This window comes from Trachymyrmex cornetzi, unplaced genomic scaffold (genome assembly GCF_001594075.2).
Source record: "Trachymyrmex cornetzi isolate Tcor2-1 unplaced genomic scaffold, Tcor1.1 scaffold9, whole genome shotgun sequence".
In the NCBI taxonomy this organism is placed as follows: domain Eukaryota; kingdom Metazoa; phylum Arthropoda; class Insecta; order Hymenoptera; family Formicidae; genus Trachymyrmex; species Trachymyrmex cornetzi.
The window spans coordinates 223,510-245,003 of record NW_017300244.1 but is presented as its reverse complement, the minus strand read 5'-3'; the positions used below and the strand labels follow the sequence as shown (position 1 = coordinate 245,003).

The 21,494-nt window shown below is 34.0% G+C and overlaps 1 protein-coding gene across 1 annotated transcript in view; it reads left to right on the top strand.

Moving 5' to 3' along the window:
• Positions 1–21,494, top strand: part of LOC108769350 (discoidin domain-containing receptor 2) — an 81,152-nt gene that overhangs the window by 42,332 nt on the left and 17,326 nt on the right. Inside the window, exons 3-5 of the mRNA XM_018520270.1 lie at positions 15,608–15,710; positions 17,984–18,215; positions 20,647–20,794. Coding sequence (XP_018375772.1) covers positions 15,608–15,710; positions 17,984–18,215; positions 20,647–20,794 — 483 coding nt within the window. The remainder of the gene's footprint in view (positions 1–15,607; positions 15,711–17,983; positions 18,216–20,646; positions 20,795–21,494) is intronic.

The following is a 21,494-nucleotide window of genomic DNA, read 5'->3' as shown; positions in this document are numbered from 1 at the left end:
TGCCTCGGCATACCGACAGAGCAATGAGATGAACAAAGAGGATACATGCCAGAAGTAACAACTAAACTTATATTGGAAAGTTAACTCTAGAATCCATGGTTTCTAATGTAAGTTTGGAATATTAGCGTAGTGCTATCTATATGTGAGGTATGCAGATGAATAGGAAACTATATATGGTTCTCTCCCTTAAAAAAAGACACAACTAAAAAAATGTCACTTTCGAGTTGATGAATATATGTGATTAAATATTATTATATCAATCTCATCAAAACTGAAACTAACATAATTTCGTAAAAAATCAATCGCCACAACTAGAAATGAGCGGTTTTTATCAAAATGAGTTATGAAACGAAAATGACAAAATGCCATCTGATCATGTTAAGAATATATTCTTTTTGCCAATTTTATTCAATTTATCAATAATTTTTGGTTAAATTAAAAAATAGATTTTTCCTTTTTCTGAGAAACTTAATTTTTTTAATGTTACATTTAAGATAAAGGAGAGATATACTAATGTATGATATCTTGATAACTTTCTAGTAAAAATAGTCGTCTAATAGGCAACAGGTTTTTTACAGTTTCAATTTCTGGTTATCAGTCTTTTTACATATCTATCATAGCAATTTAGTAATTTTGATAAATTTAGATTAAATAATCAATTAAGCATTTAATTGATAAATATAGATTAAATACTCAATTATGTATTTAATTAAATTTAAATTAGGTATCAAAAAACTGATCCCAAATTGTTCACAGAATGTATAAATAAGAAACGAAATAGATCTAAGTCAGAGTGTATATTTTACGCTATTACGAGCTCTGTCATTTCACCGAAGAAACTTGTGATACTCATGATACAAACTCATGATTTGAATATGGAAATCACAATGGGTTATTTTAGCAAAGATATGCAAGAGTGTAATAAAACTTTTTAATGAAACCCTTCACAGTCTTTTTTAATACATTAAAAAATGTTTCATGTAAATATGTGAACGATCGTAAACTTGTAAAGTAATCTCGTGAGAATATGCTCCACATTGTAAAAGACAAAAATAGCAACCAGAAATCGAAAAAATGTCTCAAACTCTTAATGATTTATAAATTTTCTTCTAAGCCATTGTATAGACCATAGTTCTATCCGATTTAATATTCGACTGCAGTACCTCAAGCGTGATCGTTTAAACTTCATTCCAAAGCACTTCCGAAAAAACCCTTTATTATTCCAAACGCCTATTTCCATGCACGAGAATCCGTTCGAGAGTGATCTATACATTTTCTTCAACGGGGCTACCTCTCATAAGTCGACCAGGAACGTTTAACAACGTTATAACTTCGGTAACTAGGGCAAATTTGCCGGCAAAGGAGATTTCTACACGTCGTTCTACTTTCTCGCCGATAACAAATTAGCCAAGTTCAATATTTGACTTGGTAATGATTTCGGCATCGCTCGCATTACTTACATGGCCTATCCATATAGACACATAGCGCTCAGTGACAATTTACCTAGCTTACAAGAAAATCAATCACAATGAGTATTAACAGTTCATAAACGAGACTCTAAGTTAACTTTATCTATGAAAATTTAAAGCTAATAATTTTATTTAATTATATTTCTATAATCTTAAAAATAGCAAAAACTTTTATTTTAAAAATCTTGTTTGTAGCATCGAGAACACAAAAAGTTAATTGAATTGTTTTTTTAATAGATAATATTTTTTGTCTAAATACTAAAATATTCCGTGTGTTTAATTAGTATGAAATTATTTATTAATAATTGATTGATTTCTTCAATATTATATAACCCACTTTTATTGAAACCAGCAAATGACTCCATGAATTAATATTAGCCGCTTATAATCATTATTATCCTTTGTAAAATTTAATTGATTTCATTGTCAGCGATTATTAACAGAGAAATCATATTTGTGTAATATTCAACGCGAGCATTTATTTTTCATGTACGCACGATTATATTATAGAGATTGATCAAAGGATGATTTAACCTGTCAAATAATTAGAAATGATCCAGTAATTACAGGAAAATTGTAGATTAAGACGAGATAATGAGAAAGAGAGATGATATTACAATTTCCCGCGTACATTTCTCTAATTTCGATTAAAATCCAATTTTTCTTCGCCGCCTACCAAGTTATTGCCGATAGATCAAATTCGCTACACCTTGGCGGTGACTTTGATGCCCCGAGAAAAATTCCTATTTTTTTTCTCTCTCGCAACCACCCTCGCTTTCTCACGTCACCCCGTTTAGTCCGATATCGCATCCGACCTTTTTCCCATTTTCCACCAGACGATTCTTCCGCCTAGCCTTTCAATTTGAAATGCAGAAGAGTTCCAAGCATTCCCGACTAAATCCGGATTCGTGTTGTCGTCAGTTAATTCTCAAGCGTGCTATTTTTCGCGCGTAACATCGCTTGTTCTATTGTCAATTCTTCGTGTTACTTTTGAATGAGATCAGCTATATGAAAAGAGTGACGATATTGATTTTACATAATTAAATTTAACATTTAACCGTTTGTTTCAAATTAGTAATATTTGGATGTGATTAACGCGACATATCTATCTAAATTAGATTTCTGAAACTGGAGCGTGTTATACCACTCAAATAAATGACTTGATGTAGACTATTAATTGACAAAATTAATTATAAGTTTCCGAGATTAAGTTTATTTAATACGAAATATGTATTTTTGTATATAAAGTATGAAACATGTTATTTATATTCAGCTCTTGCGATAGAAATTATAACTGCATAATAATCGAATGTTAGGTAAAAAGCAATAAAATATATTTTATGATATAAGCAAAATCAATGTAAAGACATTTCCTCAGCTTTCGTTTGTCCGAGCATCCCCATCCTCTTTTCTTCTACCATCGCTCAGCTAAATCGACCATCTGCGACAAGAAGCAGCCTGGCTTTCCTCGGATTTGAAATGCAGAGCAGTTTTCCTCGAGAATGAAAACCCACAGTGAGGTGGAAACGTCGTCTTGTCCAAGTCTAAGTCGCTTTGCCGGTTAATATCTTTGGGTCTTATCTTCCCAGAAATAAAATAAAACTTGCTCACGATGTGGCTCATTGTCTCCTTAGTCGGCATCTTTATTCGTGGTTACCTGTACCATTCCTTTTTATCTCTAAATCAACTATTCCTCCCCGAATTCATATTGAAAAGAGAATTCGTAATGCAACATTTAAAATCCGAATTCGAATTTCACAAAAATCTTACAACGAAAAAATTATTTAAATGTTAGAAAATGCGCTTATACATAATTTGACTTTCAGAAAAAATGGAAAACAATGAAGAAAAATATTAAATACATTTCTAATATTGTAAAATTCGTATAAAAAAGGAATAACATTATTAATGATTTTTAACTAACTTCGTTTTAGTTTTTAAAATAACAACTTTATTTACTATTTTTATTTTTTTTTTATTAATCTTATTAAATCATTTAGATAAACATAATTGTATATACTTAACTGATATAGAAATTCATATTTAGGTTTAAAATTGTTCGTTCAACTCACAAAGTATAATGCAAATGAAGGAGAAAAATGTTAACCGCATTTGAGATATAAAAATTATGACCTGATGAGTAATTTTACCTTCTATATTTAATCACTTTCTCTAATATGAGAGAAAGTGATTAGAATTTTAACATTGAAAAATAAGATAATACTTGAAAGTATTTATTGAGAAAAGTATTTATCAAACTGAGTTATAACACACACAAAGTATACTTTAATATTCATCTAACACTTAATTATAATTATATGATTATAAATTCTGTTTGCAAAATTTTGGACGTAAATATATATTAACATGTTTCATACTTTATATACTAGAAAATATACGTTTTATATTAAATAAATTTTATAATCGATCAGAATTTATTAAATCTTTTATTTAAAAAATAATGTAAGCATTTTTTTTTAATTTCGAAAATCTTATTTATTTATACTGAATGAATTGGTTGATTTTATTCTGTTATCTTAAATAGGAAATCGATTTTTTTTGCATATAGATGTCCTATCAGTGGAAGAATGACAGAATATTTTTCGTAGATTAGTCTTTGCCTTTTTTCTTTGCGTGGATGAAAGAAAACGTCACGCTTCTAGTGGCTCATTGTCTTTTGAACTCATCTTTACTGTCTTCTCTTTCCATCGTCCAGTCTTTCTCGTCTAATCTTTATCCAACGCGCTCGGCAGCTCTTTTCTAGGCGAAGCAACTTGAAAAGGGAATTCAAATGAGCGACACGATGAAAGCCAAGTTACAGTCGCATGCTTGCAAATAAAAAAAAACCAAGTCATCCTTAAAAACGTGGAGATTTGACTGAGTTTATCTTTGAAATCTGTTGAAATATTAAACATCTTTTTAGTTTCATATATTATATACGAGAGAAATATAAGTATAAACGTGTTCATTATATGTTATGATAACTCATTACGATTTCATGCATCAAAAAATACCGTTTACATTATCCAACAAAAATACTTGTGTAACGAAAGTTTTAAGTTGACAAATTATTTTCATCGTATGGAAAATCTCTAACAAAATATGCCAGAATAATATTTAAAATAAGGACAAAGTTGAACGAGCAATAATATTGCAAATTCAAAGAAATTTCCTTTTCTTCCGTATATAGCCCAGGAATTTCTTTTGTAACTTTTAATACCAGAAAAACATTTCAATTCTTTGCTAGCCACAAAATTTCGAAACCAGGCGCAGAATGTAGGTTTGGCTGAATTGCCTCTTGAATACTAGAAATACGCGGAACATAGTTGAATCGAGCGGAGTTACCGTACCGCTGATGTAAGTAAAAACGGGCTGAAATGTTCGGGCGACCGACGAAGTGTAACCGGAGCTTGGCAGTGTACGTTTGAAAAGCTGTTCTGTTTGTTGCGTAGCGAAAAGCACTCGTCCCTTTCCTCGCATTCAAAGTTTCGGCGAGCACTCTCCGCATGTTTTGGAAACCGTCTGTCTTCGATCTAAAGACGTTAATCTTCGATTTTTGTCTGTGTGATAAATATAGGCGGCTTTAAACGACATGGCCAATGTATGTTAAATTACCAAATATATACATACATTGAAAAGAGTCTGGTAATAAAGCTACCCAATAGTGAGTGAAATAATTTCAATCAAATATTCGATTAATATAACTAAAAACAATTTTACTTAATATTTTAATTAGAAAATATTTGGTAATTATTACCACACACAATCAGTTGGTTATGTTTAGTAATATATTTAGTAATATTTAATAAATATTTAGTAAAGTAAAATTATTTTTAGTTATATCAACCGACCATATTTGATTAAAATTATTTCACTCAACATTTGATAGCTATTTATACACGGAGAAAATTTTATATTAAGTTTTAATACAATTTTAAATTACACTTTACTATGTCTTGTATTTTCGATGGACTCTCACAACATGATTCCGACTTAACTATGGTATCTAATACTAATTTTTATCACATAAATAAAGTAATTATTTTGTTAAGCCATATTCTAACATGAAAGCAGTTAATTTTTACTATGGTACGCAAACAAAATTTGCTAGGTATATTTGATTTTGTAATAAAAAATGTTTACTATGAAAAAGTGTAAAAATTACGTTTTATTATTGTTTTAAAAAAAATAACTATAACATTTAAACTTATAATTGACATGAAGACCGCAGCTACTACCACATTATAGTAATTTTAAATATAAAATTTTCTCCGTGTAGCAAACTCTTTTTGTAGTGCACACACATACGTATATAGCATGCATAATTATAAATATAAATGTAAGTCAATATTTAGCAAATGTGCGTAGAGTTGACGTAAATTAGCCATATCGTCTAGAGCTGCCTTAAGATAGACTTCCGTATACATCGGTCCATTGTTTCTTTAGTCACCGTCATCTCCGCGCTTATTCTTTTCCGGTCTCGTACACCCCCGTAGAACCGATTTTCTCAACATACTTTGGAAAAAGGGGTTATACGACGACGCGGGGTTGAAACGTAAGAGCATAAAAGGACATCGGACCGGAGGAAGGGGACGATAGAAACGAAGGGGTGGCCGCTGAAAACCATCTTCCGGATAATCGTATTACCCGCTGGCATTGTCTACGGCTAGCCAATTCGAAGTAATGAGACACAGTCGGTTGCGGAGAACAATCGGGCTTCCACGGCGTGCAGGCGCCGCGACGTGCCTTCCTACCTTATCCCGTCTTCCTTCTCTATTCGTCATCCTTACCATCCACCATCCACCATCCTTCCACCCTCACCTGCCTTCCACCCGCGCAATGTCCTCCTTCACTTTCGCGTCTGGTTCCTCCGTTACTATCTTCGCCTCGCCCTTCTGGTTTATAAGGAACACGTCAATCCTACGACCCGTCGTGCACGTTAAGTCTCATCCTATTCCATTCTCATTCCCCGCCAACAATCGAGCTTCGCGCGCATGAACGCCTCCTCTTTCTCACTTTATGGAATATTCATATTCTATGCTATCTTGCACGCGTTATATAGACGAAATTTGCTATACATGTATCGTAAATGCATCAACAATAGCAATTTAAGTGAAACAATAAATTATAAGATAGTTCAGAAGAAAACTATTAATTAAAAAAATGTATTACGTTTATATATCGTTTTATATGAATCACAGATAAATTGACAATTATAATTAGAGCAATTAATAGAAAAACTCGTTTTAATATTTATTTAAGAGTAAAAGATGATTTCTTAAAACGTCTTAAATTTTTCTGTGGAATTTAAGATAACTGAAACGTGGAATATACTGTTTTCCGGTATAATAGTCGAGGGAATATCTTGTTTGTGCTCCTTGCTTCACGTCGATCGATTCTGCTCATCGCATTTTTCAATACTAGCTCGTAAAAGACACGTCAATCCCGCGACCCATCGTATACGTTAAGTCTCTTATAAAAGCAACCACCTGAGGATAATTCTTCTCTTTATTCCATTTTCTTTCCCTTCGGTCTCCTTTTTTCTTTTATTATACAATGCCTTCTACTACATATTATACAATGCCTACTATTATGTAAATCTTGTTCTATCACTTCAAGACATTTGTAAAATAACTTTAGGGTTTTAGAATTTCGATAGGTCGAACGCAATTAATTAATATGCGAAAATTTTATTAAACTCGCGCGTTACTTTTAAAATTATTTCTCACGAGGGTATTTACATGCCACGTATATTCGCCTCTCGCTATTTCGTCATCACTACGGCGATATGCCTGTTAGTTCGTAAACTCTCCCAACATACCCTCCTATTATTTTCCTGGCTACTGATTTCATCCGGGTGTTTCGCTGACGCTAATTAAAGTACACGATAGGAAGTCTGTCACTCTATGATCGCGTGTCTTTTCTCACAATGAACTATATACGCAGTGCCAAACTATGGGTTCGTTACTCCCGATACGTAGAGTAACGTAATGAAACGTAATGAGAATCGAAACATCAGATAATAACATTTGACATGAGCAGAGCAAGGAAAATAATTCTAAAGGAATGGAACTACTAATAAGAAACGCGATGTGTGCATATAAATGTATTTCGAATTAATTAGTTAAACACGAAACGTGAATATCTGGGGTATTTGGCCAAGTACAATTATATGATTTGCAAATTTACTCTTTTAATCAGCGAGAGTCGCTTTACCTTCTTCTAGATTTTATGTGCTCTAGCTAATAGAATTTCGTCATATAGATCGAAGGAATTTTCTCGCAGTGTCGGTGATAGGAGTTCCGACCTGAGATTTATTGTAAAAGATGTTTGCCGTTTCGCCGAGCCATTATATCGAAGATTATTTTTCTTATCACGCATATAAACAGGAAAGATATATAGAAGATGAGAAATACGGCGTGCATGCTTAAACAAAATCACCGGGCCTTGGAATAATAAATTAAAGGAGATTTATTCTATAAAACTTCGAAAAGATACTAGTCTTCTGTTATCAGCAAAAATTACACTTGCCAAATTCTCCCGCGTTATAATATGCAAACATTTCTTTTATATTAAGAGACGAGAGTAAATTTTTATCTCGAGTAATACATATAAAGTTTCTACGTTAATTGTTATTCAGATTTGTGGGAGTACTTATTATCTGTAACGTCACGCGTATACCTTTCAACATAAAGCTGTGAACAGGTGAAAGCTTCGTAACATTTTCCGGGAGTGGACCGTACGTCCATTTCGTAACTTCACGATTTACGATGTGCGGAACACGTAACACGTAAACTCGCGTTCGCGTATTCGTGTTCGAGTGACGCAATATGATACGGGCTCTGCCAACCAGAAACAGTGCGTGAGATTGGGAGGCGCATAGAAAAGCTGATATACACGGCAAAATATGCAAATTGTGTTATGAGTGACATGTCAATAGATGATGTGTGGTACATGAAGATTAAAAAAAAATACCATTTTTAATATACATATAGGACCGTAAACTATTTCATTCGTGCAAGAAGACATTTTTTAATTGAACGCCATCGTCCATTACAATTTTTTTTTTATTTATTTTACATTTTTGTTTATTTTTCTGTATAGAATTTGTTTATTTTTGAGAGACGAATCACACAGAGTTACAAGTGATATAATCTTCTTTTTTTTTTACTTTTTACATAAAACATTTTGTACTTTTTACATAAAACAGAATTTTATATAGAATTTCTTAAATTACAAAAATTTATGCTCCTATATATCAGAGAAGAATTTCAAATCTTCGTACCGAACCCAAAATATTGTCCGATTTTTGTCGCTTCCTCTGAGTAATCCCCAACAAAGCGGGGTTTTATGGATACATAGGTAATAGTTCAACATTCGATTGGAAACTATTTTCATCTGCAGCGCAAACGTATTGCCGCGTAATCCGGACCATTCTCCCTGAAAGAACATGGACGTTTATTGCGAATAACGTTAATAACGGGCCTTAAATTAGTGTCACTAGTTTAAATTTAACTGCCCCGTTGAAAACTGGTCCGAAATTGCTATACGACGACTTCGTCTGGAATTCTATGGTAGTTTCTCTGTAATACACAGGCGCGCGCGTTTGGTCTTTAACTTTACGACGTTCTTCCGACTCGCTCATTACAATAAACACGCCGTTACGATGGACGCCTCAGAAGCCACTACGGGCACAGACTCCCGCTGGCCTTAATATTCCGACAAAGTGGCCGGGAACAATTTCGCGACTAACGCCGTGACATATTAAAATGTACGTTACTACGTTCGCGTAACTCTTTAAAGCTTAATGAAAGATTTGTTAGCCATTAAAAATATACACATCTTGGAAAGGACTGTAAGCTTCAAATATCAAGCTATTCACTTGACGTGCACAGCAATTTTTCCTAAAATGAAATAATTGACACATATTTTATAATCAATATTTTATAATCAAATAAATATAAAGTATCTATAAAACGCATTAAAAAATCTGTAATCAGCTTATTTCGTTATATGATATGATTGTTATTCATATCATTGTGTATGTGTGTATCTCGCGCATTTTAATTAAATTACCTACAATTATTCACAGTTTTGGTCTCGCTTATGAATAGTGCACGCATTACAATGATAATCCGTCGAAATAAATAAAAATGGTAGGAGGTAATAAAGAGGCAAATTCCGAAAAACTGTAGAACGTTGCTTGTGTATAACGGGAGACATGTGATATTTCATATGTGAAAAACGTAGAGCACGTACGTGGTATAATAAAAATCCTGACGAACCGGATGCTTGCATATCCGCGAACTGTACGTCGCGTTCCCCATTCTATTCATCGATATCCTCGTGGATCGACAGTTGATATCAGGTAAGAAATTCACATTCGGTCAGACACATCCATTTACGAGGTAAAATATAGCCTAGTAGCGTGATGGTTTTCCGAATGGCGTCGTCCCGTGACATCGGTGAGAGCCTAAACGATGTGCGTGTGTATGTGTGTGTACACGTACATAAAACGCTACTTTATATATTATTATATTTACGTATATGTGCGTTTTCTTTGAAAACTCTCGTACGAACGAGCCACCCTTTTCGCAGTGCCACGCAGTGCTTGTCTTCCTATGGAATTGCAGACGGTGAGGGCATGATGGGTGGAAAACGGAAACGTGAACGTGTTTCGTGTTAACGTCGCCGCAAACACACTCGCAGATGGCGATCTACGTATCTCACGGCACGTAAATCCGATCCCCTACCACGGGCGACCAAGGGCTGTTGCGAAGTTCTGTCGTGCATTTCTGATGGCTATCATTTGGTATTGTAATCCAGACACCGGGACGAGAGCATGTACGCGATGATAATGGACGAATAATCGTCCAGTCCATCGACGTACACCGCTAACACGATTTTCGAATTGCGCCTCGGATGCGATAACGAGCCGATGAAGCGACTACCAATTATCTTGTAATAAGCTTGGCAAATTTTGCCCGCAAACAAAATAGCAACGTTGCCATCGACGTTCTACCGTTAACGATTTATCAAATTGTTGTATCAATGCGATAAAATCTTTAGAAAATCATCTAGTGAATCCTTTGTGCGCTAATTATTAAATATATTTCTAAATTATAAATGGGGGGAAATCGATAACTCGTAAAAATTGGAGGCAGGTCAAGAGAGCGGTTCAGAGAAACATGGGCATGCTATCGGACAGGATCAACTATCCCTACAGTTCCATTCGTGCTTAGTCGAAGGATTATAGGCGGAACACCTGACGTACTCCCATCGGTCCGAACGAATCGAGAACCAGACAGAAACAAACAAGAGAAGCTACCGGGGAATGGGAGGGAAAAAAAGATTTCACCCTAGCATAGAGTTGAGTTCGAACAGGTAACATCGACCCTCCAATCCGGAATCCTTATTTCAAACGAGAACAAACAGGAGGAGTTGCCGTGCAAAAACGAGACCCGTCGCGTCGATCACCGTACCCTGTTCATCCGTGCGGACAAACGTACCCGAAGAACGGAGAAAGCCGATTGTGCAAAGAGCATCGCGACAGGAAAGTTTCCAAGCCGGATTTTCATTCGGTAGTAACAGGGGACAAAGTGGACCAGGTGACGCGGAGAACACCTCGCAGGGAGCTTTACAATATTCGTGTAAAATGTTAACGTGTGTACGCGTACAGAATTAACTTGATGAGTGCGTTCACGTCGTAAAACGTCCGACTTGTTCGAGACTTGATTCTTAAAAATGGTTGTTTCGCGTAATGTACAAACTGACGATAAAAAATGAAAAGAGTTTTTATTTTTCTACGAATTAATGATTAAGTACTGTTATGCCCGACGTGGAAATAATCGAAGCAAAGATATAAATGTATTTACCGAGAAATACCATAGCTCGAAAATGCTGCAAATTTTACAGAAATTCGCAAAATAAAAGTAATGCATATTTGAACGCGATTGAGTATTAAAACAGCTTAAACTGCCTCAATACATCGTACGAATCTAATGTTGCGAGACTATGGAAGCGCCAAGATTCGCATCCGCCAGTCCTGAAGGTGTCTTCGTGGCGCTGACTGTGGCCGAGGTGTCCGGATTTCCGACTGTCGTGTCCCCGGGTTCGCCAAATTGCACGCCACCTGGCAAGACGAATAGTTCGACGTGGAATGCGTCGCAATGAATCCACGAAACGCCTCGTATACCACCGACCTCGCGTCAGGATTCTCTTACCCGGACAATGGGTGCGAAGGTTGTTACTTACTGACCCGAGAGAGATGCTCGAACATTCCGACAAGTATGAGGTTGAATTATAGAAAACAAAGAGTGATTCCGGAAGATTATACTTGAAATATGTAGGTGGTTTAACGAACGAGTTTACCGGACTTTCAAGTATCTGCAGTATCGATCTATTGTATTTTACAGGGGTTTGGTGGGGGAGGGGGGTCTCGACATTCTAAATATTTCAGGTACAACAAATCGAGTCGCATTTTAATATTCAGTATAACTCTATCTTTTTATATACTCATTGTAATCCATCGTTTTGTGACTCTCATGTCATTTTCTATACGTATTCACTACTAATTTTTTTTTACTTACAAAAGTTATCATCTTTTCGATGCTTATTCTGTTCCGCAACTTGCGCGAAAACGATATAAACGACAAATGGTAGCAGCGTACCGCTTCTCTCGGGGTTTGCGTTATTTCACGTCGTTTGTGACTGGTGCGTCAGCTTCCACTGTTTTCGATCGAACGTTTGACATGTGTTTCTTTTCTCTTATCTGCTCTATTTGTGGATTGGAACAAAGCGCGAAGCGGAAGAATATTTGCACAAACTGGAGGGAAAGATGGAGCGCGAGAATTCTATGAATACGTTACCAAGTCCAAATGCCCATGCGATTTCCATGCGTCTCGTAGGTGTACCGGATGTCTACCAGTATCCGTGGAGTGGTTACAAAATGTCCCTTGTTACTACTATAGCGTAACAATCCGAGCACGTAGAAACTTAGTGTAAAGTTATATTTTAGATAAGAAGTTATTACATAAATTGTACACTCTTTTCCTCAATCTCAATTCTCTTTTAGTTTAATTTAGGCTGCGTTCGCTTTGGTGCTCATATCAACAGTTGTAAGCATCATTTATCCCTACACTGAGAAAAATGTCCGTTCAAAAAGCAACAAACAGATATTTCCGATTGATTTTGATAGGATTTATAAGACTATCCAATCAAATTTATCGAATAGTCCTATAAATCCGATAAATTTGATCGGATAGTCCTAAAATTGATCGGATAGTCTTATAAATCCGATCAAAATCAATCGGAAATATCTGTTTGTTACTTTATAAACGGATAAAGCCCGGAAATTTTTCTCAGTGTATTTAATATTTAAAAACAAGGATGAAATGATGCTTGAAATAATGCTGTGAGCGCCGAACATAGCCAAATTAATGTTTTAAGCAATGAAGCAAGCCATATTCACATGGTCAAAGTGGATCTTGGTGCTTAATAATATTTATGTAAATTTTTACAATTTCCAGTTTATTCCAACAGTCAAACTGTGTTTCAATACCGATAAATAATCAACGCAGTTTACACAAATTGGAAATTGTAAAAACTCATTGAAAAATATTATTACACGAAGAGAACAATTTTATGTATGTGTGTATGCGCACGCGCTGAAATGTCTAAAAATAACAGATCTAAAAATTACAGATCTAAAAATAATTTTATTGGGCCATCAAAATAATTATGTAGAAAACTCAAGCATGAGTACCTACCTAATGCTGCAAAAAGTTTTGTCATTCTAACGAACCAATATGAGCTAGCGTCCTATATAATTATTTTCATGGTCCAATAAAATTATTTTTAGATCTGTATCTACCTAAATTTTTAGTTACTACAGCAAAACCGTTTTTTCCATGCCACCAAAATCCATTTTAACAGAATATGGCTCTCTTCTTCGTTTAATTATGTTACTCATATATCAGTTAATTTTGACTTATTATTTTTTAATATAATTTTTTTAACGTAATTTCGCATTGCATATGCGTAATATATTTCCCTTAGTGCTGTAACTATGATGATGATAAATCGATAAACATTTTTACACATGTAAGATAAATATATCAGTTAATATGACCTAATTATTGGGCGAGATGATCATAAAAATTTTAGATATGCTTTTAAGACATGTATTACTTCAAATAAATTTGTTATAAAATTTTTATAGATCACGACTTTATTTAATAGTTAAAAGCTTGATATTTAAAATTTTTGTCATTTCGTCTATTAATTAGATCATGTCCCTTAACTGTCCAATAACTGATACATTTACCTTATAGAAATGTTGTTCGAAGCAATTTATTCATCTTATTGAGTATTATTTTATCACTTTTCACAGAACACGTAAAAAAATAATTGAAGTTATGGCGAAAGAAGAGTTATTGTAACAGATGAGAATAAAGATAACTACACTATAACTGACGTTATTAAAATACTTCCGCTGTAAATAGCGTCGTCTGGTTTCACAAACTAGTCGGTTAAATCCTCGTGAAAACGTTTCTCATAGCGATCCTTTGTCATTCCCGGCGATGTTCGCGCTTTCCTAACACCGCAAAGCTCTCTCCCGCGAATTTTCGACTTACACTGTTGAAAGATCTATGAAGTTTTTAGTGGATTTCGTTGTAACGATATCTAGTAGATTTTGATAGAAGCACCCTCTTGTAAAACTGCTTTTGAGCGAGTCACGGCAATAACGACAATCACAATGTTTATTGCCTGAATTCCTGATTTTACCTTCGTGAGAAGAAATTCCTTTCCGCTCTCCCGGACAGTTTAGCCGATCGTTTACTTCTCGGGGTTTCTCCAAGAGGGTTGCCGAACCAACATAAACCGCCGAGCTGACAGGTATGTGAAAAGATTTAATCGACCATACGCGCACTCACGTTCGATTGTATGCTGCTTGAGACCAATAAGAACAGGCTCGTACGCGAACGATTCTTCCTGTTCGCTGATTTGAGAGCCGGAAGATACGTTTCTGCGCATTTCTCCGCTTCCCTTAAACTAATCGTTATTCCTCGTAAATGCTACTGTGTATCCGCAAATCCGCAAATAAATCGCACAACTATAATGCTTCCTAACACATTCGTTTGTATTGGAAACATAAATAATAATAACATAACAAATATAAATGTATAGTGATATACATATGATATAAACGAGAACGGTGTAATCTTCTCGCTTCTCGATCTGTGAGATTTCACGAAAAAGGATGTAAAAAACCAGATGAATTTAATCTGTACGATGAAACAAATGTCGCCATTGTATATATATATATATATATATATATATAGGATTGATCTTTTCTTAATTGCAAATAAAATCGCGAGATAGATGGATCGCCGCTCGATCTCGTAGAACAAATTTATTCAGGGCGATTGATCCTCGCGCGGCAGTATGAAGTTTTCCAACGACGAACGGAGCTTCGTTCGCGCGCCGCAGCTTTTTGTTGTCTAACGAAAACTTTAATGGAAAGATTACAACCGAATGACAGTAAACGTAACGCGAATTGAAACGTGAATGAGATCGCTGAAAGACTAATAAGTATAGTGATTGGATAATATCCCGGCGGCGATGCGCCTCGAGGCTTCAAGCCATTTGCCACTTATCCCAACTTCGCGAACAACGATTGCGACGACGACGTCGTAATTGCTGTTTACGTTCGTGATTCCTGCAGATACACTCCAACTTTAAAGAGTTTTGCCTGCTGGCACAATAGTGCGCGATATCACGCACTATTGTTTCTTTTACCATTGTCTTTAAAAGGTATTGCGTCAGACGACTTTCCTCGTCGTCTTTATAGAGCATCAGGAAAAGCTTCGAAAGGTCTATGTATCTAGAAACGAACGTTATTTACATTTCAAATAACTTAGTCATAAAATTGTTCTAATGAATATTTAATGTTAGTGCGAATAACAATTGTCAATTTAGTTTTAAAAATTCTAGATGTAAATTTCTATATAGATGATTAATTAATTAATTGAAAGAAATGTGGAACATATAATCAAATCTCACTGCTGAATTTAATAATGAAGATTATATCTATGAAACCATTTTATCTATTACATTAAAGCGTTATCATGTTTCAGGATCATGCAACCAGTCCTTGGGGATGGAATCAGGTGACATACCGGATTCAGCAATTACTGCGTCCTCGTCGTATGTGACGAACGTCGGGCCGCGAAATGGCCGGTAAGCACATTACTTTTACGACCCACCGCTTTCAGCTTTTCCCCTCTCTCTCTACTTTTTTTTAATGTACTTTGAAAAGGGTAGATCCAATCGTTTATCAGACCACGAATTTAACGCACTATCATCCACGGATATGCCATGCGTCATTTCTCATCCCTCCTCGCGTCTAATCCTATATTTTACACACCTGTCGCGCGCGTTCTGTTTATAACTCAACGATCCCATTCATCTACCTATCTATCGCGAAAGTTTGCTTTTTCCGAGCAGTAGCGATATTGATTTAATGCCCACTGGGGTTTTAACTTATTCAAACCTAATTTCCTTGAAGTTACACGCCTAATACGCTTGTGACTGTCAAACGCGCAATCCGATTACGGAGAAATAGTAATTGCGTTTTATAAAAGATACATTTCTACAAACTCTACAAAGTTATTAAAGAATGATACTTTCTAAATACATTTATTTAGGAAAATTGCAATAATAATAATTCACTTATTGCACCACAATTAAAAAATAATATAACACTCGCATAAAAAATGTATAATACATTGTATATCAATCATTGTTATTTTATTTATTTAATCGGCTCGTTCAGTCGATATGAAAACGGGTCAACTGGGGAAGTGGAAAAAATTAAAACTTTTTATTTGCTACATATAATAAATATTTGGCACCATTTCACAGTCGATTGGTTTTTTCGTTAAAACAGAATAAAAATTTATCACAAAATGCACAAGTTGAATGCATTGTCATCATAATTAAACGAAACATGTACAGTATGTAAATATATACAGTATGTAAATTGAGAGATGGATTCTTCTGGCAGATTATTACGTCCAGCAGCTGATAATTAAAACAGTAAAGGTGATCATTGATCAGCCGCCAGACGCGCCTGATAAATGAGTACCCGTCTGAAGATTTAAATACATCAAATCGTCAGTCTGAGAATAGCTCGTATATACAATAACATATACAAAGGCAGTTATTATGTTGTCTCTATATATTGTTCATGAATAGATGGAGAGATCCTGTATAATAAGATTATACTATAAATTCAATTATCTAGTTGTACTATAGATTCAATGTATATTCATCGTTTAGTTAAAGTTTCAACACTAAATCTTTGAATATAATCTTTAACAAGACAAAAAATAGCTCAATATTACACATAATAGCACGAGAAAGCGTTCTCAACGTTTGCGACTCTGTAATAATATTAATAGAGAGCTTTGTTCGTATTTAGCTGACACTTCTCACGCGTACAAAGTTTCCATAAGAACGCAATTTACTTAATAACATAAAGTTTCTACCGACTATGTTACATGAAATTTCTTCCTTTAACAATGAAATCCTTTCATATTAAAGTTACGTAAAAACTGTAAATGGTAAATGAATTAACGCGGCACGAACGCCGTCCGGAAATCAATCGTCAGCGAAAGGTGGTTGGAAAAAGCGAGAATCTTCTCGATCTACGGTGAAGTTAACTTTGTTATTAAGTACGAGATGCCACTCGACCAGAAGTGATTGAGGTAGTAAGACTTTCATTAACGCCATTTAACACAAACGTAAATAATCGACGGAGAAAGAGAAAACGTGAGCGGAACGGCTCGAAGAAGTAGAAGCGCAAGTAAATCACGGATTCACTGTTTAAGTACACTTTTAAAAAGGTGAAAGTTCTTAAAACCTAGAAATGGTCTCGTGAATTGTTCTTCTTAGTTGAAAGGATAGTAACTGAATTGTACAATATAATTGGCAGACTTTTTTATGCCCGGGAAGACAGTAAAACGATAATTCGGTGGCATTTTTGAAATTAAAAGTCTAACGACCCTCTTATGCAGAGTTCTTCGTTTGTAAAGCATAGTAATACGATTCAGTAATTTCGCCCGTTTTTAGTGGTCGTAAATTATGCGCCACACTTTACGAAATTGTCATCTTACAAATATCTCTCCTTGCGAATAATTTACTATCTTTCTTCATTTAGATTATGTTAAATTTGAGTAGAAATTATATTACTTGTATTTGTCTATTAATATAACAGTCGATAACGAAGCGTATTAACTTCAAGCGGAAGACTAACAAGCTTGAGTTTATTGTAATAAAAAAAGAATAGTCCTTGTATGTTAGAAGATATAATTTTTTTCTAAAGTCTTTAGGAGATACAGAAAGAGAGAGAGAGAGAAAGAGAGAGAGAAAAAAGATCACATTCCTGAAATTATCTCATAATCATAAACTATATGAAGAGATTATCTCTAGCATAATCATATTTCAAATAGACTCAGGAAGGAGACTGCTGGCGGTGCTTGGTGTCCGAAAAGTCAAATAGAGAAAGGGGTTCGTGAGTGGCTTCAAGTTGACCTACAGAGTACTCATGTCGTTACTGGTGTGCAGACACAGGGCCGTTACGATCACGGCCGCGGTCAGGAATACGTCGAGGATTACACTGTAGAATATCGACGTCCTGGTTTCACTCGATGGCGCCGATATAAGCGTTGGGACAACAACGAGGTAAGACAGAATAGGCACGTCTGTTGATGAAAGGAGAGCACAATTTGTCGAGTTCAATGCATCATTTTTTGGTTAATTTATTCACTTTTCAGTTAGTTTGTATTTAAAAGACTCGATGCAATACACCATTCCATAAGTTGGTATAAATATTAATTAATATAAAAAAAAGTCCTTATATAAAAAAGAAATTAATAATTTTTATTAAAATTTTTTTTATAATAAATTTTGTAGTAACTTTTTAATGCATTTTACGATATAAATAATGGTTATACGTATAATATGGTTAACGTATTTTTATATTAATTAGTACACACAAAAACTACGGTTTGAATAGTGTATTGCATAGAAGAGAGCAATTACGGAGTTTGATTACAACAAACGTTCGATTGTAGAAGTGTTATACGCAAGCTATCGAGAGTTTACACCATGTCTCAATTGGAACAGACTCAAACAAATGTAAACGTAAACGATACATAGAACAAAACTACAAAACCGATCGGAATCACCCACGCGTCTGGTGTCAAATTGGAATTTTATTCCATTGAAACGCAGGGCTCGAAGTTGCTTGTTAGTAAGGTCACAGTTAGAACTTGGCACTCGCTTAACGATGCTTAATTGATGAAACTTTTTCCGTGTCAATTATCAGTAAGAAAATTTCATCGAATTTTGAGAGCACATAGATAGCGCATTATTATATAATTTATTCATTAAGATTTGGTTAAGTGGGAGGGCCAGCTAAACAGACGTCAATAATTGTGTATAAATATTAGAATATATGTATAAATTTTAAGAGAAATTTGAGAAAGCGAATATTCAATTTTTTCAAGATTTATATAAATATATCAAAATTAGATTATATAAATACACACATATATATATATATATTAAAATTAGATTATCATTATGCTCATAAAATTGTAATTTAATTAATAATTTAATTAATATGTAATTTAACTACTGTTTGAAACGCATAGGAAATATAATTCGATATTCTCTTTTATATATTATATAACATATATATATGCGTGTATATATAGTATGTATTACAGGAAACTAATAATATTTACCAACTATTTCTCAAATAGTATATCGAGTTTAAATGAAACATATCTTCCCATTGTAATATCAAAATCCTTTTGTTTCACGGTTAATCAAATAATATTCTCAGTTTCAAGTTCGATTTTGCGCAGTCCTTTATACCGTCTGCAGGATTCAGTCGTGAAACAGAGAAACGGTAATCGATAAGTGATCTATTCTTGTGCTAGAATTGCACGTAATGTCTTCGTACTGTAACATATGGTTAAGCGTTGCCAAAAGTGCAACTTCTCCTTTTCGAGAATTAAATGTTTTCGAATTTTCTCTTTTCCCATCCTATTGGACCCCTCCTTTTCTCGAATATTGTTCAAGATTGACTCACGTTGTCTTAGATGTTGCGCACATCTCTACCATAGAATAATTTTTATCATAATCTCTGTTTATGTCACGATCAGTGTAACTTCTAGTACATTTTCGATCATCTCCCCGTAGTAATTTTTATTATTAGATGATATTATAACAAATGAGGAGATGAATAATAATTACATGTGTAACTTCATGACAAACGTGAATAACTTTTGTATTCTCTCATATTTTGATACATGCATGCTTTATATAACGCAACATTTACTTCATTATATAAAATGTTAAATCCTCTCTTATTAATAATTCACTGCGATATCAATGCAGCTGATCGTAAAATGTAAAATGAAGCGGCGACTAATTTAATGATATAGTCGTTGTATTATATTTGTGCCGAATCATACCTTATCACTCAATCATATATTCATATGACACCATAAATAACGGGACTAAATTAAGATGAAATGAACTGAAGCGTGGTACCACAATAAGTTTTGTAGATAATTGACTTTCGCGAAACTCACGAACGCTTCGTTACATTAATGTCAATTCAACGGAAATTTATCGAAATGGAATTTTGCCGAAAAGTTCGTATTAAACGCAATGTATTATTGCGGAGATAGCGCGACTGTCATCGATAGCAGACGGATATTCAGATATTTCCATCCAGGAAAATTAATGGTGCAGCACATTAAAACGCATACATTCACTCGTATAATATCAACTGATCCAAAATTGAGATGTCTATAAGTACTGGAAAATTTCCAGACGAAATGTCCATTACCGTTAAATCGTATTATAATGTTGTATAGTTCTCGCGTTAAAAGGTATACCATAGAATTCACAATCATTCAAAAAGAAAATTCATTTTTCTTGTCAACGTTGAAAAAGGAACTTTCTTATTTTAAATGACAATGTTAGTTAAATGACAATATCGAGTTTCACATTAATTGACGAGCGAAAAGTCACTGTCTGTCTACTTTTGTTTCTTCGTGTTTGCTGTTTTATTAATATTCATGACATTGATCCGCAGGTTTTAGCCGGCAACAGCGACACCTCCACCATTGTGTCGCATAATTTGATTCCACCTATTTTCGCCAGTCAAATTCGGATCTTACCGCACTCGGAACATCGACGTACAGTTTGTCTTCGCATCGAGCTCAAAGGATGTCGAGATATGAGTAAGTATTATAACATTCGAGGAACAGCCATGTACTTTCAAATATTAATTTATTATTAATTTTTCAATCTTTAAAAATAATTTTCTCAAAAACAAGCCCTCGTACAAAAAACTTCATTTATATTTTTTGTAACTTATTGTATGTGTTACACAAGAAGTCACTTGTTTTCATATTTTTACTATAGTTTCATATTTAATATTTTATTAAAATAAATACACAGAATAAATTTAAATATATATGCACTGAAAAAAATGTTATTCATAATATCAATGAATGACATTTACTGATTTTAAATTCATTGATATAATGAACTTTTAATAGATATTATGAATATTTTATTGAGTATTTTTTATTAGCTAATAACTGGATTTATTAATATAACAAATACTTGAATATATCATAACTTAATATAACATTTAATTAAATCAATGAAAAAGTTCATTCTTCCAACAAATATGTTCATATACTTAATAAATTCATTTATTAGATGTCTATTATAAAATTTTGTAGAAGTGATAAAATACATTCATTATATCAACGCATTTTTTTATTAGTTAATAAAGTCTGTACATTAGCTCAATAAACGCATTCTATAAATTGACGCCATCTATAAATTGACTAATATAAATCATTAGAAATGTTGAAGAACTGTTCAACAAACATGAAACAATCGATTAGAAATCTTAAAATACCCATATAT